The 25,365-nt window shown below is 40.7% G+C and overlaps 1 protein-coding gene across 1 annotated transcript; it reads left to right on the top strand.

Annotated features, from left to right (window-relative positions):
- The first annotated feature begins 2,903 nt into the window (after window positions 1–2,903).
- dapk2b (death-associated protein kinase 2b) lies at window positions 2,904–23,883 on the top strand. Its single transcript, XM_079567886.1, has 12 exons — window positions 2,904–3,013; window positions 3,825–3,966; window positions 13,819–14,040; window positions 14,240–14,378; window positions 15,873–16,002; window positions 16,089–16,137; window positions 16,224–16,250; window positions 16,324–16,476; window positions 17,836–17,881; window positions 21,172–21,261; window positions 21,331–21,408; window positions 23,157–23,883. The coding sequence occupies exons 2-12, from the start codon at window positions 3,890–3,892 to the stop codon at window positions 23,232–23,234; spliced, it is 1,089 nt and encodes a 362-aa protein (XP_079424012.1). The 5' UTR covers window positions 2,904–3,013; window positions 3,825–3,889; the 3' UTR covers window positions 23,235–23,883.
- Window positions 23,884–25,365: the final 1,482 nt, after the last annotated feature.

Below are 25,365 nucleotides of genomic sequence, written 5' to 3'. Positions count from 1 at the left end.
TTTACACAACTTTTACGTGTTGGCAAAACATTTGTAAATCCCATTCCTCAGTCATTTTGCAATATACTTGGTGACATATTGTGCAGCCCTAGTCCACGCTGTATCTATGCTGTGTTAAATGCTTTCTTTTTTATCTTCGCATTCTTGCACACGTGGCTGTCTTTGAATGATCGGCTGACTTAAATCTGATGAAGGACTTACTTTTAATACTTCTTTGTTACTTGTTTAGTAATTCTTTATATTTCCTGCCATCGCTGGACACATTTGCTCATTGCACTTTGGGTTCTTTTGCTGAATCATTGTGTTTACTGAAAAAGTCTTAAAGTGCATCTGGTCAGGTCAGAGCAGAGGTTTCCTTTCTACCCGTTTTTTTTAATGTTTTGACACTTAAATGTGCACTTGGGCCGAGAATTTATATAAATGTTAAAGACCGTCCATGAAATATGAAACTCTTCCTCATATCACTTTTTCCCAAACTTTTCTTTTGTGTATTCTTACCAAACACATTTTTCTATCATCAAATACTAAGGGCAACAAAAACCCTTGAGATGCACTTAAAATCTTGACGATTCTTTACATGTGTGACAGGTATGTCTGACTGTTTATTGATGGTGCACTTGCAGGAGTTGGCCATATGGTGGCAGCAGAGCAGCTTCAGTGTTTACTGAGACTGTACAGTGCCATCAGAGAGGAGCTGGATAACGTTGGACATATGGACCTCAGTTGGTGTTTAATCCTGTGAAATGTTGACAGATGTATTTCAAGAGTTTGCGAAAGCTCCAAAAGGTACTGCAGATGATTATGGCTGTGTTTTCATTGTTTACATTGAGCAACAGAGGTGGTCAAAGTACCTGATTTCATTACTTGCGTAAAAGATACTGGTCAAATATTACTCCCAATGCAGGTTAAAGTTGCTTTGTCAAGTTAATACTTAAAGGGACTATACGGAGTTTAAAAATGTTAAAATTCTGTATTTTCCTCCCCCTACATATTCCAGCAATGTCCTAAGGTGTAGAATGAGCTCAGACCTGTTCACCACAACTGCCTCTAAAATCCTGTCACTCAAAAAGTTGTCGCTTCGGGTCATGCACGGTCTTACTATAGAAGGTGCAGTTGCATGTATGACCTGAGGTGGCAGTAGTGAGTGGCCAACTTGAATCCAGCCCCTTTAAGTGAAAGCACTGAAGTATTTACTGTATTTAGAAGTATTAAGTGTTGAAAGTGCAAATCAGTGTAAATTAGTGTTATGTGAAATAACTTTGCATCATGTAAAGCACAAAAATGGAAGCCCGACTGCACCTCCTGTACAACACGACGGGAACAAACCCTTTGATGTGAGTCTGGAATTGACAGATTGTCAGCGCAGCGCCACCTACTGTTCTGGAGTGTGCATTATAAGGCTTTTAAAATTAACACATTGCCAAATAACTCTTTTATAGAAATGTAATGGAATAGAAAATGTTATGTCTTTCAAATATAGTGGAGTAATAATTTCTCGACAAAAATGCAAGGATTTACTTTCCAAGTTTACTTTATCGATCACCTCTGTTGAGCAGTGTAATAAGTGTGACACACAAGTATCAAAAACTGGTGAATTATAAATTTACATAGTTATTGCCTTTCTCGGGCCTAATTTTTACAATGCTGAGAAATCTGATTGTATTTTCTATATCTTTTTATACAGCTGTGTGCCTTTCTTTCACATAAAAGACCGGTGGTATTAGCACTTGTGAAAAAACGGATTTTGGAAGACGATGGCGTTGAGAGCAGGTCTCTCAAGCTTCCGGCAGGTTTAGTTTGAGTCGGTTTGTGCGACACAAGTTTTTCATCATTCGTCGGTCATTTCATGCTTCAGTTCATAAGCTACATGTTCTTTTCCTGTGCTTTATGTTATTTCCTTTATTGCAAAATGGTATTAAGCAGCTCTTGTATATCAGTTCATGCTTAAATCAGTATCTTTCCTATTCAAAAGTTGTCTCTGTCAATCAATAAACAGCTGACTGAATGTATTTGCTTTTTCACATTGTTTTATGTGATGGTCTGTGATAATATTTCTGTATGAGATATTAAGGCTCGGACCATAAAACCCTCTCCTTAGGGTCTTTTGTGTTAAAAGCATGTGGTATAAACCAGTGCTTCTCGATTTATATCCAATTACATTTTCGTCCAAAGACTAAGACTACGTTTGAATTCAAATGTGTTGCCGAAATCAACACTGAAGCGAGTTAAAGTCTTATAATTTTAGTCACAGCTCCCACAAAAAATTTAGTTTACTCCGTATTTGCGCCTAAAAGTTGGCAGTTGGCAGTAATGGGCCTTTTCTATTTTACACTGTGTTGCCATGGTTGCTGGAGCTACTGGATACAGATGACCATAGTACAATACATATTCTGAATAGTCTTCCAAAAATATCTTATAGGTTCACTTATTTGAGGTTCTCTATTTAGCTGAATATGCTCAGCAATTTAAGTCTTATATTGCAGTAGTTATTGTGCGTGTTGTGATTTCAATGCGTTTTCAAAAAAGCTTGGGGTCAAACAAGCATATAAAATAATAATATATTTGTATGTATTACGATACAGGCGCATATTGTTAAGTGATCTAACGATATGCCGATACAATATATTGAGCAAAGTGAATAGAGATTATATAGTATAGATCGTTTACAAAGGTCTTCAAAGAGCTCTGAAAGCCATAATGTTAATGACTTCTGGTAATCATTTGCTGTCATGTGAAAGCCAGCGATTGTCTCTCTACCTGCAAATAGCGAAGTTCCTTTGGTGTCAGTTCCTGAAATGCTCAGACATGTCGGTCAGTGCGTGTGTTGTGTTGACAGGCTGCTGCAGTGTCATAACAGAGCCATGAGGGGGAGGGACCAGGGGGCCACTGAAGAGAGAGACACACCAGAGGAGAAGCAGAGAGCGGCTGAGGCACCGGAGGAGAAGTCCCACATGCAGACAGTCATGACCCGAGGACCGCACACGTAAGGGACGAGGGAGAGAAGTGACTAAAGGTAAGATTTAAAGACAAGCTGATGCTACTAAAATGATTCTTAGTTTGTGGGCATGTCATTCAATGTTGCTGTGAGTTAAATTCCCAGACAGGACCCAGCTTGAACACTGCATTGGGACACAAATTACTGAGTCAGAGTGTTTATACATCCACAGTAATCTTGCTCTGTGTGCTTTGAAGCTTATTGATTTGATGCTAGACATACTTAATTTTGTGATTTAACCAGAAAAAATAGATGCAAGTGCCAATGTTTGATTGAATCTATACAAATTAATACCGAACTTGTAAGTAAATTACTTTTAGCAAAATGTAGACTTAGATTTTTAAGTAGGTAGCTATGGTGTCAGTTCTCTATCCATTTAAGTTGACTTCAAAATGCACAGATCCTCCTAGGACTTCCCACTTTAGCATCACGATCCACTGGTTCAACCATTAATGTCATTAAATGTGAATGGCTGAGGCTTTTGTGGGGCTTGCACATGAAATTGGCATCCTTTTTCTGTTTAGACATTTCACAATCAGAGCAAACTGTTCAGATACCGTGCCCCAATTACCCAAAACAACCTGCTATTTGTAATCCCGTCCCGAGCTCAGCAGCAGAATGCCACAACACTAAGCACTTGTTTAGCCCCCTTTTACTGGGGTACTTCACCACTCCTTGTGAACTTTATGTCAATGGGTGTTCTGGAGGCACCGAGGTGAAAGTCATTGCTGCTGGAATGTCTTTTGCTTGCCCGAACTTGCAGTAACAAAACATTTTCTATCTCTTGTGTGGCAACATTACATCTACTGTTACGTTTCTCCCCTTCAAGGAAACTACTCGCTAACGGAACACGAGCCGAGTTTGCCGTGGTGTGTCAAGAGGAAAACCACATCAATGAGGACGTCTGGCATGGCTGTTTTCAAACAAGAGAACGTGGAGGATTTCTATGAGATCGGAGAGGCGCTGGGCAGGTGAGTCTGGCTGCTTCAGGTGACAGCTGGACAGCATGGTATCATTTTGTTCCTCATATTGGTCAGTTTTTTTTTATATAGATGCTTCAAAACAAGCCCTCAGCTTAAACCACAAATGAATGCTCTCTGCTGCTGTAGTATTAACCACAAAATAGTTTCCATTTCATTACGTCAAAGTCTAAACTCCACTCCAAACAATGAGTTGTAAATCTACTGAAGTGCTGTAGTTTTGGAGGATCTGTACTTTACTTGTGTAATATTTTTGTTAAGAACTTTTTACTTTTACTTCACACATTTGAAAGATAAATATAATATTTCTAAAAAGTCTCCAAAGTAAGAAGTAAATGTGTCCATGTGTTGTGTTTGCTTTCAGAACCTAATAACACACTCTATGAACAGTAGGTGGCGCTGTGCAGATGTACTGTCAAATACCACTAACTCACAACAAGGAAGAAAGTTTATCCCCGTCGTGTTGCCGTCCATGTTTTTTAAGCTTCCGTTATTTTGCATAACACTTATATAAACAGATTTCTACTTTGAATACTTCACATTTTATTCTGAGCAGCTTTTATTGGAGTAATCTTTGGCCAGTAGTATCTTTACTTTTACTCAAGTAATGAAATCAAGTACCCTTGGCTGTTAAAATGGCTGTAGACTGATTTAAAGTAAACCATGCCAATACCTGAGATTGGTTATTTTAAAAATCCCGTACAGATGACGACTTGAAAAACCCCTCTCTATGAACTTCTCTGTGTGTGAAAAGATGAAGTAATTTTCTTCCAATTGTTGACAAAAGTTCTCAATATGTCATCTTTACTAGGTTGTATTGAGGACATTTCGTCTCTCACCACAACGTAGCTTTGTCGGCAACTATCGCCCTTTTCGCAGCCAGCTGTATACATATGCAAATGTAGTTGGGAGCGGTTTGCCTTGTTGTTGGTTGTTGTGGATTTTCTTGCTTAATAAAGCTTAGGAGATGTTTGTCTAGTCAACATGTGAAGTTTATTACGCATGCGGAGATTGTACGCACAGGAGGATCTGTGCGTAAATCTGCGGAGCAAGGTTTCGTAGCTGGTTTCATACACATACATGAAAGGGCGGTTCAACAGAACAAAAACATGGTGATACATTTGGAGATGTAATGAAACCAGGCTGGCGGTGAAGGGAGAGTGAGATCCTTTGTCATGCTTTATAAGATGGGCCATGCTGGCCTATTGTCTTTTAGGTGCGAAACGACCATGCCCAGGATCTTTTGTGAGATGGAGATGGCCCGTCTGGGGGCCTGGCCCCCTGGTCACATTGCAGGGGGCCAGGCCCGCATGGCGTTAACTTAGTTACCTGGCTTAACTTTAACCGAAGTTGTCACAACATAGTGCAATAGTTACTGATGAAGTCTCTTCAGGTGAGAGACATGTTCTTAAAGGAATAGGCCACTGTTTTTGCACACTGAGATCTGTTCCTACCTTAGCTTAAACAAGTTGATGTGTACCTGTCTTGTCTTTACGCATGCGCTCCGTCACGCCAAAACACCAAACATGTTGTTAGCATTTAGCCTCTCCTCCTCCTCAATGGACCCAAACGGGGATGAAGTTACAAGCGTCCGAGCTCTTCCACATTTTCCCTTTTTAAATACGGTTACGTGAGCGGTTACACCATCCAAGTATAGTCACACAAAATAAAACATGTCGATTTTTTAAGCGGATAAAAAGGCGTTCTATATTGTAAGGCATAATAAAACCTTAATAGAACTTTGACATCCGCGCAGTAAAATCGAAAGGTGTGATTACGCCTTACAAGATACCACCAACCACTCACTCACTCACTGCATTCACCCAGGCTTTCTGGTGTTCCCAAACAGTCACCCATCCAAGTACCGACCAGGCCCTTCCCTGCTTAGCTTCCAAGATCTGACGGGATCAGGCAGAGCAAAGGCGGTATGACCCTGGATTAGATGACAGCTACTTTTGGCCATGATAGAAAACGCCTGTACGCCTGAGAACTTATACAAACATGTTTCTCACAACTGTATAACAAACCGACAGCATCAATCACACAGGAGCTCTTGTTTTGTCATATGCTGAATGCACTTTAACCCATGAGATTAATATGGTGGGTTGCAAATGCAATCACTAACTTTGGGAAACAACCTTTTGTGAATTTCTTTGGAGTTTTCTTTCCAAAACTGTGTCCCTCTCATTGTGTTATGTTGGTCCCTGCCCAGATGTCCCACCAAATCTACACAGTGGGAGCGGTTAGGGTCGACAGTTTATGGCACAAAATGTTTAAAAAAAAACAAGTTTTTACAGAGCAGGAAACAAAATGAAGAAGACAAAGTCAACTCATTAGTCTCTCGGCACAAGGAAGTTAGCGGTCTGCTGTCTGAGTAGAAGGGGCAAGAGGTGGGACATGGCTGCTAACAGATTGAAATCATTCTGCTACATCAAATCACAGTTACATGTAGTTACAGGCCAGTATGACTATGACAGACACACCCTGACACAACAGACCTTCACCTTAACACTTTGTTGAAAGGAGAGCAACAGCTGCAACAGCTAGCTCTCCGAGGGAAAGCCTGAGAAGTGACTAGTTTAAGGGAGTTTAGGGATTTATTCATTATGACCCTCTGAACTGAAAGACAATTCTAGACTAATACATGTATGTTTTTGTGATTTCACAGGCAATCACTATTTAATAACACCAAAGAGCATCAAACCTCAAGAGCATGCTGAAACATAGATTGCTGAACTCATGCAGGAATCACATGCTTGTAAAAGTCTTAAGAAAAGCCTGAAGTAAAGTACAGTTAGAAGGTTAAACTTGTTTAATCTTGCAGCCCTAACTGGTTATATTCTATTAATCTAAAAATAACCCTATTTCGGCTTAGCATTGAATTCATGTTTACTTAACAATATGAAGCATCAGAGAATGAACAGGCTGACTGTATCACCTACTACTCTCTAGTAAAAGGTAGTGATTTGAACTGCAAAGTCTTATAGTGGTCTGTGAGCAGGAAGTCGGCTCACATTGTCTTGTTGACTCAGTAAATGTCAGTCACACACACTTGTACTCATAGTGTTCGCTTACACTTACACTACTAGAGCAGCGGTTTCAAAAGTGATAATACTTGTTTAGATTTTTAATCAAAAAAACATATATTTGTGAATTAAGTCGCGCCGGAGTATAAGTCGCACCAGCCAAAAAATGCATAATGAAGATGAAAAAACATATGTAAGTCGCACCAGCCTTGGCAACTACCTGGACATAGAGGTGTAACTGCACTGTTTACAAGCCTCTTCCGGCATTATGTTGCTCAAGCACCCATTTGCATCATTCCTCTCGCTGTTTCAAGCTTTTGGTTTTCTCCATTGCAGTCAGCGTACCCACCGCTTTTTGCCAGTCCCTCACAAGTTTCTTGCTCACTCCAAACTTTCTTTTTCCGGCTCGACTACCATTTTTTAAATCTTCAGTGGTACAGGAGCAGCAGATACTGGAACACAAGCATATAGCGCCCCCTAGCGGCTGTCAGTGTGAAAATAACAAACATGTCAACAACAAACAAGTGTATAAGTGCAACTTATAGTCCGGAAAATACGGTAACAATGTAAACTATGTGAATGTGTAGATATTATACTTTTTTGTTACTAGATATTATTAGAAGTGCCAATAACCTTTAACATTGGAGGGTTATCCATCCATCCATTTTCTTCCACTTACCCGTTGCTGGGTCAAAATCACATTGTACCATCCCCTCTCCTCCTGCAGGTGGTGGGTCCACGGGAGGACGGCCTCATGATTAAACAGGCCTGTTGGTCTCTCATAAGGGGCTTCTGAACCGCTCTTTGTTTTTGTCCTGGGTTATTTCCATGGTTATTTGGAGGAGTGCCTGAAAGGTTAGGGACCCCTACAGTAGACTTGTTTCTTAGCCTTGGGTGCAGGCCCTTTGAGCTGGAGTGGGCTGGCCTGTGGAGTGTGGAGATTATTTGTGAAAATGTACCTTCTGTCAGTCCAGGCAGACCTTTTTCTGTCAACATAAGTGTCATTTGGTCAAAGCCTCATGAATTTATTTCAGATTAGCCACTACTATTACTGTTACTGCTTCTCGAAATATGTGGAATGAGTAGACATTTGCGTCAGCAGGAGAGAATGTAGATGAGACGATCTTTAAGGGGAACAGGAAGTATCATTGTTAACACAAATGCCCGTGCAAAAACAAGAAGCTGCTCCTAATTTTATATACCATCATTTCTGCGCCAAATGACGTGGGACAAGGATTGTGAGGGTTGTGTCCTAATTGGTCGCTGTTGAATTCAAGCTTATCAATTGTGCACAGCCAAATTCCTCACTGCATCATATAGTATAAAATAACTTGTGTCTGTTCTGATTGAAATACCTCAAATACTGCTATAGTTCCATGATATGATGGAAAAACGGGAATGTGGAGCAATCTTTATGATGCTATAATAATCCCTACACTCAACTGTATTCTCTTTCATTCACAATCTTCTTTCAAGCTTGTGTTGATGAATCCGTGAGGAAATTATAAAGTCTGGCAAACAGGTGTGTGGAAGTGACGTGTTCCCCTGTGGACTGTGAATAGTCCAAATGACTGCTGCATCCTTGTTTATCTAAGGGGACTTCAAACATTCTTCCTCTATGAGCTGCTTTTACGAAATTAGCAGTTGCGGGATCTTATGCTTTGGGATTATATGAATAGCTATTAGAGCGAGGCGGAGTACACTGGGGAAAGTGGCCAATATTTTCAACACCAAGAAGTAAAATTAAGTTTCCTCTTGAATATCTCACAGAGAAAAATACCTCTATAACTGTGAGGTAAAATGTAGAAAGTCTTTGAGGCGCTGGTGTAGAGCGATATTGGAAGCTCTGGTGCTAAAAGTCATGTTTATTCACGTGGGACAGCATGACCTTACCCGGGACACTCCTGTTACTGTGGATGCACATGGGACACCCCGGGAGGATAAAGACATGTATTTGCACTGGTGTGACAGGTTTGGATCAATGCTACAGAATAATGAACCATCCCAGACCAACAGACATAGTGTTAAAGTCTGTTGGGGATGCAGCATCGAGAGAGGTGACAATTGTGATCAAATTGCCACTTGCATCGTCATGAAAGGTAAATCACAAAGACTGCAGTGATTTAGGTTGTACAACATTATTTGCAAACAGTAAGATATCCTATTCCCATGTGGTCTCATGCATTTTGAAAGGCCCTTCCCTGCTTAGCTTCCAAGATCTGACAGGATCAGGCAGAGCAAAGGTGATATGGCCTTAAAGGGATGTTTCAGGATTTTTTACCTAGGGCCTAATTTCCTAGTTATCCAGAGTGTTAATTTCTTGAGAATATATATACATATATATATTTATATATATATTTTAATTCATGCAGTCCTTATATTTGAAGAGTTTAGTGGTGCTAGGCTAGTGCTAGGCTAGCGCATGTCTATGGTAACTGGTAGCCTGCATTAAAAACCTCTTCAAAATCATGGGGTAGGCCTCCAAACGTTGCCATATCTGATTTGTAGAAAACTCCTTTGTGAATTCCACGTGTAGTAATGCCGGCCACAGGTAAACAAACTACTGTAGATCCGGTAATCTAGCAGATCACTCCGCTGCTGCGTAGCTTGCAACCAGGAAGCTGATGCTACTCAAATATAAGTTCTTCTTAAATGCAAAATGGTTGTAATTCAAAAATTATCAGTCAACACAGACATTTATATCAGCAGTCTGGTGTTACAAGTGATTTGCCTCAGGTGCACTGTGCTTGGGTCAGACTGTTTTTAATGCAGGCTACTAGTTACCATAGACATGCACTAGCCTAGCACCACTAAACTCCTCAAATATAAGGACTGCATGAATTAAAAAAGTGTTTATCTTCAGAAATCAACGACACTATAACTAGGAAATGCCCTATGTCTAAAATCCTGAAATATCCCTTTAAAACTGCTATATGAGCTAAATCTTGATTGTAAAACAAAAAGGTTTTTCAAATATGGTGACCACCTGCTCCCTTTCTTGGTACTGCACTGTTACTTTGACACTTCACCTCCGGTTTCTGCGTGCACTGGTGTTTGAATGAAAATGTAAATGCGTGAGTGGTTCCTTGCTCTAAAGCGCTTTGACTGCGTCGTGTAGGTGGAAAAGCGATGTTCAGACCAGGAACCACTGATTTAGATGATGTTCCAGTTTTTCAATGTTGCCGAAAGAAATGTAAAAAACAAAAGGTTTGATTTTCAGAGAATGACATTATCAAATATCTGCTTTTGGGGTTGTAATATTTTGTGACCTATTGCTACATCAGCGTGTGTTTTGAGGCTAACAACAAATTATATGATTATATGGCGGTCTTTAGATAATAGTTAGAATTTTTTAGTCTGAAGTCCATCCCATTATGGCCCACCACACGGCACAATTTGTTCCATTCTTTTGTGAGGTTTTCAACCAATTTCCAAAACCTTTAATCTCTTGGATATGAGGCGTATCGTCTTTCTTCAACAACCCTATCCATATAACTACTCTTTAACTACTCATGGAGGCCAACATCAGCGTCACAGTGATAATTCCACCCCAGAGGTTGTCCATTTGAGATATGTTCTTAAACACTGGTCCACCATTTGTCGGGGCATTCCTCCGATCGTGGTTTTGGGGGTAATGACCTTCAGCTGTTTGAGGTGGAAACCTTGTGGAGAGATGGTCGTCCCGTTCAGACCAGGACTAGTATTCCCGGAGAAACCACAGGCCCACGTACTCCTCGGTGGACACGCACACTCGGTTACTCTCTGTGCTTCGGTCTGGTTGAATGCAGGCCATCTCTGCCACGTGAATGCCACGCGTGCCTGTAGCTGTTTTGTTTACTCGATGAAGGGACTTAAGCTCCTCTTTACTTCACACATCATTATAGTGATTTCTTTCCAACATGTCCCTGAGGTAGAAATCTTCCTCCTTCATCTTTAAGCCGGTTTGTTAAAGCTCTGCCTGAGGGAAAGGTCATAGCAGCTGACATCAGATAATAATCTTTGACAGTTATAAACCACACATAACTGTTTAACAATGTGGCTTTTTTACCTGCATAGCCTGAGACTCTTTTAAATCCTAGCCTGTATATCTTTTTAGAAACCCACAAAAAATTAAATACACATAAGGATCAGTGAATCAATTCTGAAACCGTCTTGCTCTAAGGCAGTGGTTCTCAAACGTTTTAACACCAAGTACTGCCACATGAAATATTGTACCTTCTTTGTTCCACCAGGCTTAGATTACGATCAAATCAGTTCTGAATCAGGTCTAAAATAGACTTAAATTGGGCTAAATGATGTCTAAACCATCCATCCATTTTCTTCCGCTTTATCCGGGGCTGGGTCGTGGAGGAGTTTGAGCAGGGATGTCCAGACTTCCCGATCCAGGCACACCTCCTCCAGCTGTTCTGGGGGGACCCAGAGGCGACACCTGGCCAGCTCAGAGACATAGTCCCACCAGCGATGATGTCTAAACCAGAGGTTTAAATGCACTATTCATTATTCTTTAGGAAATATCTCTTACCACTCTTTGAGAATCATTGCTTCAAGTCACTGTGACCCCAAATACAGCAAATGGCAGGAGTTGATGTAGCCAAGACAGACCTCCTTATTCCTCAAGCATCTGCAACCAATGGGTTCAGAGGCACATGTCGCTCTTTAGCTCTTTGAATGTTTAGTGAAAGGTAAAGTTCTGGTTTAGAAAATCTATATTCCTGTAGCCTAGCCAGCCATACACATCTTTCTTGAAATATAATCTCCAGTTTAGAATGAACATGAGAAAGGCTGGTGTGTCAGACTAATATTCCTGGTCCTTTGTCCTGGTGAAGTTTTGGTTTAGTTTTCATGGAGTGGCTGTGGCTTGTTGATATGTCGACCATAGTATTTTGGGGCTGAATTGGCTCTTTACAGACCAGTGAGTGTCAGTTGGCTCTGACACTGTTTTGACTGAATCATAATCCAAGGTTCATTACAGCAGAATGTAAAATAACATTTTGCTGAAATGATTGTGTGCGCTCTGTTAACATTTGGCTGGTCACGCCTCTGGTCGAGAGGCTGTAGACATAACTACATGGCTGAGTGAAGTGTCAACCCATAATCCTCTGAGTCAGTTTGTAAAAGTGCTCCTCATGTTCCACTTGTGCGGTTCGTGAGCCTCGTCTCTCCTCCGCAGCATTAGCAGCTGGTGATGCTGCTCTATTATTAACCCGTAGGCGACATGATGATAGCAGATAGTACAAGAATGTGGCCTTTCTTTTCATTTCTTAGGCAATGCTGTGGAGTCCATTAGTGTATTACCCAGGAGGCTTTGAGTTTCTACAGTTATTTATGTGCCATAAATGACAAATGAATCTCTGTTCCAGCCTGGGCTGAATGATGAAGCCGTGAACTATGATTTTTCTGCAGTTTTTGTCAAGAATACAGTCATAGTGCACTGTTTAACACAAGCATTGACATTTGAGAAAATATACATTGCACACTAATGCTGTGAATCCTTTTGTTCAGGTGTGAAACCTTTTTGTTTTTCATCATGTTTTAATTAGTCTCAGTAGACAGTATATTTAGCTCTCTACAGAGCGCGTTATGTTACCTAAATACAGCTACAGCAAACCATTTTATTCTCTCATCATCGGAAACATGACTATAAATGAAAATGCTATGTTAGTTCAATTACAATTCATTTTTGAGACCCAACTCAAGTTCACAGAGGCAGATAAGAGCAGTGACAATTGATTTCAATATATTTTTGGCCTCTATAGTTTTAACAAAAAGTTCAGATCTGTTTCTTGACCCGTATAGGGTTATAACAAATCATCAGACACCTTTATTCATTATATTCTCCAAACACTGCTGCATCTTTAGATATTCTTCTGTCTGTTTATAAGTGTTTGGAGTGTTTTTATTTACTATTTACCCAAAACCCTTAAAACAACAATTATGCTAGTAGATTTTCATAAATATTACGGCGAACATGGTTTAAGCTCTATCTTTTGCAGTTGAAAAATGATCACGGCGTCATCAACACTGCCCATGTACGTCCCTCCTCAGTGTTGACCAACTGTCAGTGGGCAGATGGCGGCGAGCCCAGTCACTTCCCAGACCGAATTGTACCGTACTGCTAATCTCATGCCCCATACCACACATTTGAACCAGGGGACAGTTTTAGACACTGTTTTCACACTTCTTATTTCCTCTGTCAATGACTCGATTAGAAGCAAACGTGTCTGTTGTGGCAACAAAGAGAAATTTCCATTCTCTGATCTCAATCACAGGCCATGTGCCTCCACACTCTACACGTAACTGAGATGTTTCTCGTGAAGCGTGCGGGGGGATAGCTGTGACTTGAGTGACCTCTGAGGAGTTGGAGAAAACAGGAAGTCTCACACATAGCTTCCTCTTAAAGTAGTTTGTCTCCTTCAATGCTATTTCCTGTTTAAGACCAAGTAACAGAATATGCAGCCATATTATTGAGAGTGAAATACATATTAGAAATACATGTATGAGACAAATTGCTAAATATGAAGGGAATGTTAAGGGGTTTATTTCATATTGTGCTGAATTCATTGAGCTTTCACCTGTATTCAATGCAATTCTCATGTCAAAAACATACCTGGAGTTACGTTTCATTCACACATGTTTTAGTTATCTGCTTTTCATAAACACGCAAAATCAGGAAGTGCTCACTCAATTGAATTAGCTGCATCATGTTGCTAATTTCACCTCTCACCTATCTCAGTGGTTTGTACATTTGTCACACCAAGATTCGCCCAACTAATAGTTAAAATGAATGACTGCATGTACCGTTTCTTCTCATCCCTAGTGGCCAGTTTGCCCTCGTGAAGAGCTGCTTGGAGAAGAGCACCGGCACGGAGTATGCGGCCAAGTTCATAAAGAAACGCATGACCCGAGCGAGCCGGAGGGGCGTGAAGAAAGAGGAGATCGAGCGGGAGGTGTCCATCCTCCAGACGCTGCAGCACCCCAACATCGTGTCTGTGCACGACGTGTTCGAGAGCCGCACTGAAGTGGTGCTCATCCTGGAACTGTGAGGACCGATGTGACAAGCTTTTCTTGATAGATGGGACACTGAACGCACATAGTGTTTTCCTAAATGCCAAATGCAGCCCTTCTGGCCCTTTAACCCAAGCTTGATCAGCAGCTTTGATTCTCTCTCTTTATTCATTCCTTGGGTAGTGTCAATGAGTGATTGTTTGAGGCCGTGCTCATGTGCTGTGTGTCTGTAGTGTCTCTGGGGGAGAGCTCTTCGACTTCCTGGCTCAGAAGGAGTCTCTGAGTGAAGAAGAGGCCACTCAGTTCATCAAACAGATCCTGGATGGGGTCCAGTACATGCACTCCAGGATGATTTGTCATTTTGACCTGAAGGTAAGCAAACAAATTAAACCACTTTAGCTATTCATATATCAAACATTATGTGTATGGCTTTATATTTGACTTTTATTAAGTCTATTGAAAAAATAAATGATAAATGAACTTCCAGAACCAGAGAGTGGGTGGGCACTGTTATGCTCTATTATACCCGTATATTTATAGACATATCTGAACTCCCTGTCACTATTTGAGAGTGTGGATGCCAGCTACAAATCACAAAAGACTCACACAAAGAGCAAGAGAAGGTTCTGCCTCGCTGCACTGCACAGCATGTTCCACGTTTCGTCAGAGAGTTAATTGGACCCGCAGACTAATTCGTTGTCGACACAAAAGGTTAAAGGTTGAGAGAATGAAGCCAGTGGGAACATGGGGCCACTGACATGCCGAACGTAAAGAGAAAAAGTAAAAGCTTCAGAATGAGCGTATACAAGTGGGTTATAACTGGATCTTCTTGTTCATGAATGGTGGGAACTGGAGCCCATCCCAGTGCTGAACTAACTTAACAATTTTGCTATGAAACTATAGATAGGTTAAAAATAACAATATTAATTAATAAAAAATAATAATAATAATAATAATAAGTCCTATAGATTCAGAATCTCTTTTTTCAGGGGAATCCTGGCCTCAGATGGGACTTTGTTGTATTTGTTAATAGTGGTAAAGGAACCCTGGTAACCCAGAGGAAATGCAGCATGTGGAGAAAAGCCCCACCTGGTCCGGGATCAAACCAAGTTTATTTATTTACAGCGGTAAGCGCTTGTGCTTCACAGCTAGAAGGTCCTGGGTTCGATTCCCACCTGGACTGAGCCTTTCAGTGTGGATGTTCTCCCCGTGTCTACATAGGTTTCCTCTGAGCACTCCGGTTTCCCCTACCACTAAAACATGTACAATAGGCCAGGATGAATGTAGTGACTGGCTGCCTCACTTCCGTCAGTCTACCCCAAGGGGCAGCTGTGGCTACAACAGTAGTTTGCCACCATCAAGTATGGCGTGAATGAATGACGTGTGGCGCTTTGAGAAACTTGCCAAAACACAGGCTTGTAAAGCGAAATACAAGTGTAGGCCATTATAATTATAATAATTATTATTATATACATTTACAAAACATGCATAAATATTTCCATATACATCTAATGTCATATTGTCGACCTTAGATGTTTCATAAAATGGGACTCCCCAGAAGCTAAGAAGCTTATAAAAAAATACAATATACAAAATAAAACAATGTTTCCAACTATTTACATTCAAAACCATTTATAACTAAGTGCTAGAAATTCCACACGTCAGATTACAAGAGTTATCGATTATAGATTGTGCAAATTACTCTGAATAATGTATCTTTCATTCATTGACTTTGGTGACTTTGCACTGCCTCAAATTAACAGCTAAAATAAGGATTTGAAAATTATTTTGATCTTAAACCAGGCCCTGAATACATGTGATGCCAAAAACCTGACTAATCCACATACGACTTGTTTTGTTGTTCAGCCTGAAAACATTATGCTGCTGGACCGCGATATTCCTCTGCCGCGCATCAAAATCATCGATTTTGGGCTGGCACACAGAATCGAACCCGGGGCCGACTTCAAAAACATCTTTGGGACGCCTGAGTTTGTTGGTAAGCCTGTTCATGCAGAAAACTTTTTTATTTATTTATTTTTTCTCATCAGACTTATTTTTTTCCTTTGTCTGCTCTATTTGCAGCTCCAGAGATCGTGAACTACGAGCAGCTGGGGCTTGAGGCGGACATGTGGTAAGTGCGCGTGACCCGGGCTGTTGCTGGCCACACTCCGCTCCACAATGGCATAACTGTGGATTAACTGGTGTTGTTTTTCACAGGAGTATCGGAGTCATCACATACGTCCTGTGAGTGGAGGCTTAGTGCTTATGAATGAAGTCTAATGTCCTGCGGTCCTGAGTGAGTGTGTCCATGTTTCAGTCTGAGCGGGGCGTCGCCTTTCCTCGGGGAGACCAAGCAGGAGACGCTCGGGAACATATCAGCGGTCAACTATGATTTTGATGAGGAGCTGTTCAGTAACACAAGTGAACTGGCAAAAAGCTTCATCAGACAGCTCCTGGAGAAGGATACAAGGTACATATCATCAGATCTTAGCTCTACTGCTACTTGGGTCGATCTAAAACATGCACAATAGGCTATAACCTCAAGCCTTCAGGTTGTGATAAACTACAGTTCAATATCTGGTATTGAGTCCCGGAAGAAGGATGGACAGACATGGTCACAAAGCGCTTTACATGGGACAATTTTACATTCACCGAGCCTATACTGGTCTATTGTACATGTTTTTTGTGGTAGGGGAAACCTATGTAGATGCGGGGGGAACGTGGCATTGAGGGATGGGTTTAATGTAGAGCCAGTGCTGGACACTCTGGGGCCCTAAGCAAAAATCAACTCGGGGGCCCTACATTGCACAACCCAGGGCTATTCAATGAAGAGCGAACTCATTTATGTTCAAAAACAGTTACACTGTTCAGTTGTGCATGGCAGAAGGGCCCTGCCCCACTGTGTGAGAACCACTAACCACTCAGCCACTGTCAGACTACGGTTTAGGACAACACTAGTCTATTGCCCCCACTTTTTAAAATGATAATGGTCACATTCTCTCAGCTCTGGTCCCTGACCCACAGTTTGGGAAAAACTGATTTAAAACTAACTGAAACCTGACGGTTATTTTAGTCTTGCCACTGAGAATTAGCCAGACAGTAATTTGTTTTAGACCAAGCACATTCAGAGAACTAGAGTTACTGAAAGTAACTGCGCTCATGAGAACCGTGTGGGTTCAACTCCCCTTTGAGACGACGGCTTTAATCTCTTGTATTCATCGAATTACTGTCCTGATACTCTGATAGAAACAAGAAGATAGTTTAAATGAGTGTGTGGCCAAAGCAGTCCTGAGTCCGGGCAGAGATAACATTAGGCAAGCAGCGCCCGGGAGACGGGAGACATGCAGCCACGCGGGATGCGAGCATGAGGCGAGCACCGGGAGACAGACTGTGCAATATCGCGATAACGATATTATTGTGCCAAATCACAAAACCATTTCAACACAATAGGTTCCATTCTTATTAAACACACATTGTGAGTAACTAGTTTTTAAACACTATATTTGGACCAAAACAAGACTGAATTTGAATCAAGTGGAATTATTAAACTTGCAGTAAAAAGTACCTGACAGTGTATGACAATTCAACAGGGAGCCTGAGCGTCACCAAAACTTGGTCTTAGGGCCGCATTTAGCCCTCAGGTCGTACTTTCGGATTCCCCTGATCTAAAGCATTAAATGCATAATGTAGGACTCTAAAAGAACATATTTGTGTCCTGATAATACATTCATCCACTTTTCATTCCACATTGTCACAGCAAATATACTCATTATGTAGAAGTGTGAATGTGATGTCTCTTTTTCTTTCTCCTCTTCTTTATTTGAAAAAGAAAACGGCTGACGATAGAAGCAGCTCTCGATCATCCCTGGATAAAGGTAGGCCTGGCTCACACCAGCTCACGCGCATGTTTTGATTGCTGTCTTAGTCTTCCAAGGCAATTTGCATTTGTAAGTGATCCCTGTGGTAAATGTGTTCCTCTTAGACCACACAGTTAACAAATATATAAAGCTCATGTTTCCAGACGGTTTGAGATCAAGGTGAATTTGTTCCTCATGGCACCGATCCTTGTTTCACGTTTTTAATAATCTTACCCTCTTGAGGCAGACCTGTAGGCTCAGTAACATCTGTCTAAGTGATAAACTTATGATGTAATTATATAATATATGTTATATAATAGACCTAAGCCAAACAAACCCCGTATAGACCACAGTGAAAGAAGGTCTTGTCTCCTAAATTCAAGGACATGTATCATCAGGCGTCGTACTCACGCCCATTAACTGAATATTTGCTCTGGCTTGTCCTCAGGCTGCAGTGCATGTACATTGTGTTGTTGCTGCACCGCACCCTTCTCCAGTGGGAATACTCACTGTATAACCTCATCTGGCATAGAATGTACATTGAGATTTACTGTGCTGATTATTACACTTTGTAGACGATTGATACTTGAGCACTACTTATCTGTGGAACATCACTACAAGCCTGGATTTATGAAACTCTGTTAACAAATCTTGAACAATGGATAATAGTCCTTTCATAATCTAGGGCTCCAATCTGAGAATTTGGATGCATGTGCGCCTAACTATTTACTGTGTGTGACTAAATATCTTCCTTAGTTGCACCAGTGCGACATGTTAGACCTAATATAGAGCGGCTCTGCAGAAGAGGAATGGCCTAAATGAAAATAATACATGCCTTTATCCTATCTTTTCTATGAAGTTCATTGTTGATTATATTTATTATGCAAAATGTATGGTTATCGAGGATTAGAGTAAATAGAAAACAGCATAAATAGTAGAAGCATTGAACGCCTAAGTTTTGATTAAACCAACCCAGGTTTTTAGTCTGGCGAGGTGAAATGAGACCTATTATTTTAGAGACATATGATCCTCTAAAATAAGGATATATCTACAATAATTTGATAGAATAAGGATAACAATGTTGCCTCCAATTTACAGCTGACACAGACCTGCTAAAACCACAAGTTTGCAATGTCAGCTTTATGACCACTAAGATGGTTCAAAGTGACAAATTACACATTTGTCTTAATATTAAGTTGTTTTGATGATGCACCCTTCACCTCTACCTCAACTTTGCTGACACATTTGGCACAAAACTGGAACAAGTCCCCTCCAGCACGCCTCATAAAATGCATGTGAGTGCTTTGCATTTGACATCACTTACTAATCTCACCACTGGAGTGTTGAAAGCCCCTCCTGATAAAAGCCTCTCACTCCATGTCCCTCACCATCCTATCTTAAGTCCCATGCCGCTGCTGAGAAGACGGCCACGCTGCTGAAGGAGCGCCCTGCCACGCCCCTTTCCGACTCCGCCCCTGGCTGCACCTACGCCAGCTTTGAGAGATTTGCACGTGTGGTGGAGGAGCTGACTGAGGTGGGCTCAGGGCTTTCGGAGGTGGAAGGAGACCACAGTCAGATCCGCCGGGACGTCGAGGCACTCCTCTGTGTTTGTGGAGACGGAGAGGCCTGGGAGAGGAGCAGTCTGTGGCTCTCTGAAGCGCGTTGTGAGATTGTGAAAGTGGAGGCAGAGAGGAGGAGGCTGCAGGAGGACATGCGAGCCGTGGATACGTCCCTGGACAGGATTAGAGGGAGCTACAGGCAAAGACAGAGGCTGCTGGAGGCTTTGAGGATGGACTCTGAGCTTCTATTGTCTGTGCTGCTGACTGAAGAAGAGGACCATCGCACAAGATCTACAGAGGAGCGCTAAATAAACCGGAGATAAAAGTTCTTAAGCCGTTATCTGTACTGGGTTGTTTTCATGTTGTGGATGAGATTGTGTAACAAGCAGCAGGCTCAAAATATACTGATCCTGTAGGTTTGACATCTTATTGGGTTGTTTTGATCATAATTTCACTTTAAGCCTATGGCATATCGTTGCTCTCAGGAAACAAACTACCCCTTTGGCTCTAACTGGCTCACTGGCTTTTTAAAGTTTTTTTCTTTTTTTTTCGTATTTCTGTAATGTTACCAGACTTGATTCTGTCCAATGAAATCAGGGGCTGAAGTAGGTGGGGGCGGAGCAGCTCCTTTCAGAATGAAAATTTACAGGTTACAATGGAAACAGAATTATCACTTTACTACAGGTTTGAATTGGAATAACCTGATAAAATAAATATGTGCATGTGCATGAATATGTCAAGAAGCATATTAGATTGTTTACATATGTTTGTTTGTATTTATTTACTAAAACTGTGCTTTTTCAGTTTATTGCCTCAACGCAACATCATTTTAGTTGGAAAAATACAATGTTGGAAAGGGGTGAGCTGGAATGGAAACATTTCACAATACCATTTTGTTTATTTTTTGCATTTCTTCCTTCTATTCTGTTCTGTCAACCCAAAAAGTCGGTTGGAATATATGTATGTATGCCATAGAGGGCATATCTACTGCTTGCTCAATAAGAACGTGTGTGGAAAATACAATATTGACACATTACATTTTTATTTGGGTCGCGGCTTGTCATCCTAGGTAGGATAATGGTGCGTCCCAAAGCCATCCCACTTGAGAACCACAGTTTTAGGAGAGAGAAATTGAAAATTAAAACAGTTATACCATCATCTAAGCGTCCTGCCTAACGACACTATGGCTGTACACACTCTTGAACCATCAACTTAAATACCTTAATTGAACTATTGTTAAAGTCTTATTTTTATTTATTTATTTTCTTGTTTTATTTATTGTGTATTGTGTAAGTGTCATGAAAATAATCTTAAATATTCTTATTTAATTTATGTTTATTTTACATTGCGCATATCTATCATTAAGAGGGCGGTTATTTTTATTTGTGTGAGCTAAATACCATCTCCTTGGAACATTTCTCACATGTGTGCTGGGTTGTAAAAGGATGTGCCACAGATAAATGTTGGAACAGTTTCACGCATTTCACAACTGCACACAGCAGCGGCTTTTCAAAGAGCATGAACTTGACACATGGACACTTTATTTATTCATTTCTGACAGTTTTATGTGTTGTCATGTGATTTTTGAAGGAAGCCACTGTTTTCGCTCATGCGTCATGTCGAAAATAAACAAGCGCTGAATCCTGGGCATGTCTGTAACTCATTGGAGAGATATTCTGTGCTTTGACTTGTGCTCGTAACCTGCTGCAGTGTAGCTCCCGTGATTTAACCCTCGCCTTGTCCCCGCAGCCGCTGAACCCCCGACAGGCCATGGTCAAGAGACTGTCTGTGGTCAACCTGGAGAACTTCAAGAGGCAGTATGCCAGACGAAGATGGAAGGTAATATGCCACTAATAAACACAGTCTGATGCAGCCACATGCTCTATTTTTTACCATTGCTTTCTGCAGCTTTCTTTCAGAATTGTCGCCCTCTGCAATCATTTAACACGGATCATGAAGAAGGGTCCGAAGCTGCTGGAGGATGAGGTATGGACTCCTAAATTATAAAAGAGCTTTGATTTGGACTTAGTTAGACAGCAAATAGAGGTATCCTCAAAAACTTCAAGGGGGCAAAAAGTAAAATAGATAAAATAACCTAAAGGGGGGCAAAAGCATACACAGTCAAAATAAAATGAACATAGTAAAAAATGTCAGTGTTAGCAGTGCAGGTAAGGTCATTGTGCATGTGGTTGATGAGTGACGCAGATAAAGTGACGTAGATACAGAGATCATTGCACGTAGTTTGCAAGAGGTTATTGCACGTTACTTTACAGTCTTGTTGCACAGTCTGACAGAAAAATGAAGGATCTTGAAAAAAATATGACTGTCTAATTTTAAGAAATCTATCCATGAGGCAAGGTTTTTACATTTCTCCGTGGACAGATTTCTTGAAATGAGTAACTCAAATCAATAACAAATTTACTTTACTCTAGTTTACTTTTTGCAGCGCATGTGGAAAGCGTCTTATGTAACCACTGCTGGGGTAGACTAACAGAGATATGACTGGCAATCCACATCAACTGCCCTCCTAACCACCAACCAACCAACCACTCACTCATACACCACATTCATGCTTAGGTAAGGATGACAGTGTGCACCAGTCAGAGCTAGGATTCTGGATCTGCGGGAAAAATGCAGTATTTTTGACATGCTTTTGGCCTTTTTGCTGTATTTTTCTGGTTAGTTTAGGCACATGTGTGAAAGATCAGTGAGAAATCAGAGTACAAAAATATCAGATAATGTATATCATATTATGCTGTTTACTCCAAAAATCAGATTACGATCAAGGCAAGGCAAGGCAACTTTATTTATACCGCGCATTTCGTACACAAGGCAACTCAATGCGCCTATCGATCAGATTTTTGGTCTCTATGTAAAGGTAGCCACTGTCACCAATCAGCATGTAACTAAGCACTCTGGAGATTTTCTGTACTCACAAACTCTGTAAAGAGAAAAATCAAAAAAATCTAATAATATATAATAACATAATATATGGTGCTCGACTCGTCATATAATTAGATTATCATGAAAAAATGCATTTACTTCTGTTATTCAACTTTGACTATGAAACTAATTTGTGATAGACTCATTACATGCAAAGTGAGATATGTGTAGCCTTTATTTTTTATCATTTTGATTATTTTGGCTCAGCTTGTAAAAAACCCAAATTAAAAATCTCAGAAAATTACAATATTTTAAGAATGGACTGTAAGCCATAATCATCAAAATTATAACAAAGGCTTGACATATGTCACTTTGCATGTAATGAGTCTATATTAGTTTCACATTTCAAGTTGCATAACAGAAGTAAATGCACTTTTTCATGATATTCTACACAGGGGGCAGATGTTAAGAGTGGAAGCAGATAGAGAGAGGATAGAACCTTTATACTAGCCACACGTGCACCCTAATTAAGCTGATAAATTGCTTGTGATCTTACTGGGGCGACAGTGGGGCAGATGGTAGAGCAGGTCGTGTCATAATCGGAAGGTCGGGGGTTCGAATCCCGGCTCCTGCAGGTGCAGACTGTCGTTGTGTCCTTGGGCAAGAGTGGTTGGTGGTGGTTGGAGGGACCGCTGGTGCAGATTTGAGCTGCCTTGCTTCTGCCAGTCTGCCCCAGGGGAAACTGTGGCTCCAAATGTAGCTTACCACCATCAGCATGGAGTGAAGAGCACTATACAAATAAGATTCCCTTCCCTTCCCTTATTAACTGGACCCTGTATGTGTTTGTTCAGAGGGACTGTGAAAGTGACCAGGAAGAAGACATTTTGAAAAGGAGACCACGGACCCGAAAGAGGAGCAGCACCTCCTGAAGGGACCTCGCTCGATCGTCTGACCGGCTCGTCCTGGTCACTGTGCACACGGATACTCGCAGTCTGCCTCCTGTGACTTGTGTAAACCATCTGAAAATGCACCATTTCTATTGGTCCTTGTTTACCTCCAGTCAAGTCCTAGTTCTCTGGAGCCATTCAAGCATACAGTATTTCTGAATTTTGGTTTACAAAATGAAAAACATTAGTTATTGTTTATTTTTTCCTGTTGAAATCTATCTTGACAATGGACAAGGTTGGCGCGCTCTCTGCAAGACTCACATTATTACAGCATGATTAGCATTTTTGAAATAGCGCATTTGTGGCACAAGAAAAGGCTTATTGTGTTGACATGAACTGGGAAGTCCGTATTTGCATGTCCACAGCTTCCTCTACCAACGGCGGTCCTAACCACACTGTCACATCTGAACAAATCAAGTATTCTCTACAGAGCCACTATGTTTAAGAATACTGTGGCGGATTTCCATAGCTAAATGTTTACATCCTGCCCTAAAACCAGCAAGCACGAGTTTGTCACCTCTCCTTACAATAATGAGAGTGCCTGGACTTTTTCCAATGTTATTGTTAAGGATAAATGAAATGTTAGTTTTGATATTTATGTTGTAAATACTAATGCCAGATGTCTTAATTTCTTTGTACGTCGGTCATTAAGTGAACAAACTGTGCCTTTTGGTTTGCACTGTATGAATTGTGCTATTGTCATTAAATGAATTTCTGAACAACAGATTAGTCTTTAACGCTTTGTGGGAGTTACATTTTTGTTGAGGAAATGAACAGTGTTGTGGTTGATGCAATGGGAGAAGCATTCAAAGGAGAATGTACATAATAAGAGACTTAATATTTGTGTTGTTAAAACAGATCTGTCCAGATGATGCTGTCGTAAGCGCCGCTAAAGGGCAGGTAAGGTAACTATGGGAGCGGTGCAGACTTCTGAAAGAAATCACAAAACATAAATTCTCCAAATGTTTGATCATTATTTAGAAGCTTAGATCCACAAACCTGCTTTATTGATCTTTTGGTCTTTCAAGTGGCCAACATAAAGCCACTTGTTTTTTAAATACTGTCACGCCTTTTGGACATTTTTTGTGAGAGAATAGTTTGAAGAAGAACTTTTTTTTTGTATAACGCCTTTCACAGACATCAGTCACAAAGCGCTTTGTGTTTAGTTCATTTCATTTGACAGAGAATACGTTTAACTTTGTGGCAGCTTTTGTTTCATGTGGATAAGCCGAGTATTTACAGATTTATTAGCCATGAAGAAAGGTGTGTGTGTGTGTGTATATGCCATAGTCACCATAGCCCTCTTCTAACAACGCAATATATTAAGAAAAAAGAAAATAACAGGCCAGTTGTTTTCAGTGGCGCATAGTACCAGTTAATGCACGTCAACTCTATTGCTCATTTTATTCTCATATTGTGAGAATACTTTACTGGCTGCAGAAATATGTGATAGGAAATGGTTAACCTCTCATACCTGAACCAACCACAGTTTCTCATGTTCGGCGATGAGAATGCAACAAAAAAGTGTCCAAAAAAAAAAGCAGCAAAAGAGCAACAAAAGCATGCCGGAAAAGCAGAAATAACACGACTAAAGAGTGATGAAAAGGCATCCTAAAAGCCACATAAGAGCGACCAAAAATGCTACAAAAAAGTTACAAAAGTGCCACGAAGAACTGACAAAAACAGCAATGAAAAAGCAACAAAAAAACGTCAAAAACACAGCAAAAAATCAATAAAAAAGAGACAAAAACACAAGAAAAATGTGATCAAAAAATAGGGCAACAATGCAACAAAAGAGTCTTCAAATGAGGCATTACACTCTCCAGTCGAGAAGCTTTCAGATTTTGGTCGAACCGGAGAAAATGTGCTCAGCCAAAGTGTCATGTAAGAGGTTATCGGCACTTTTTTTCATTGCTTTTTTGTCATGTTTTTGGAGAAAATATGCTCGGTTCAGGTGGAGGTTAAGAGATCAACCATTCAGAACTTCTGTCATCATGAAGTACTCCGAGTCATCTGAAATTTTTGATTTCATTCAATATAATTACAGATAATTTAATGTGTGCTTTAGTAAGGCAGATAAAGACACACCATGGAACATTTCACCCAGATATTT

The sequence above is a fragment of the Gobius niger genome, assembly GCF_951799975.1.
Source record: "Gobius niger genome assembly, chromosome: 12".
Lineage (NCBI taxonomy): Eukaryota > Metazoa > Chordata > Actinopteri > Gobiiformes > Gobiidae > Gobius > Gobius niger.
Note: the sequence above shows the minus strand (reverse complement) of the source record. Positions and strands in the feature narration are given on the sequence as shown.

Excerpts from the sequence above, each read along its gene's own strand:
- dapk2b (XM_079567886.1), top strand. The coding sequence starts at position 3,890 with ATGAGGACGTCTGGCATGGCTGTTTTCAAACAAGAGAACGTGGAGGAT. Across the intron at positions 16,003-16,088 it reads TGGGACGCCTGAGTTTGTTG|CTCCAGAGATCGTGAACTAC; the intron begins GTAAGCCTGTTC and ends CTCTATTTGCAG. Across the intron at positions 16,251-16,323 it reads GGAGTCATCACATACGTCCT|TCTGAGCGGGGCGTCGCCTT; the intron begins GTGAGTGGAGGC and ends TCCATGTTTCAG.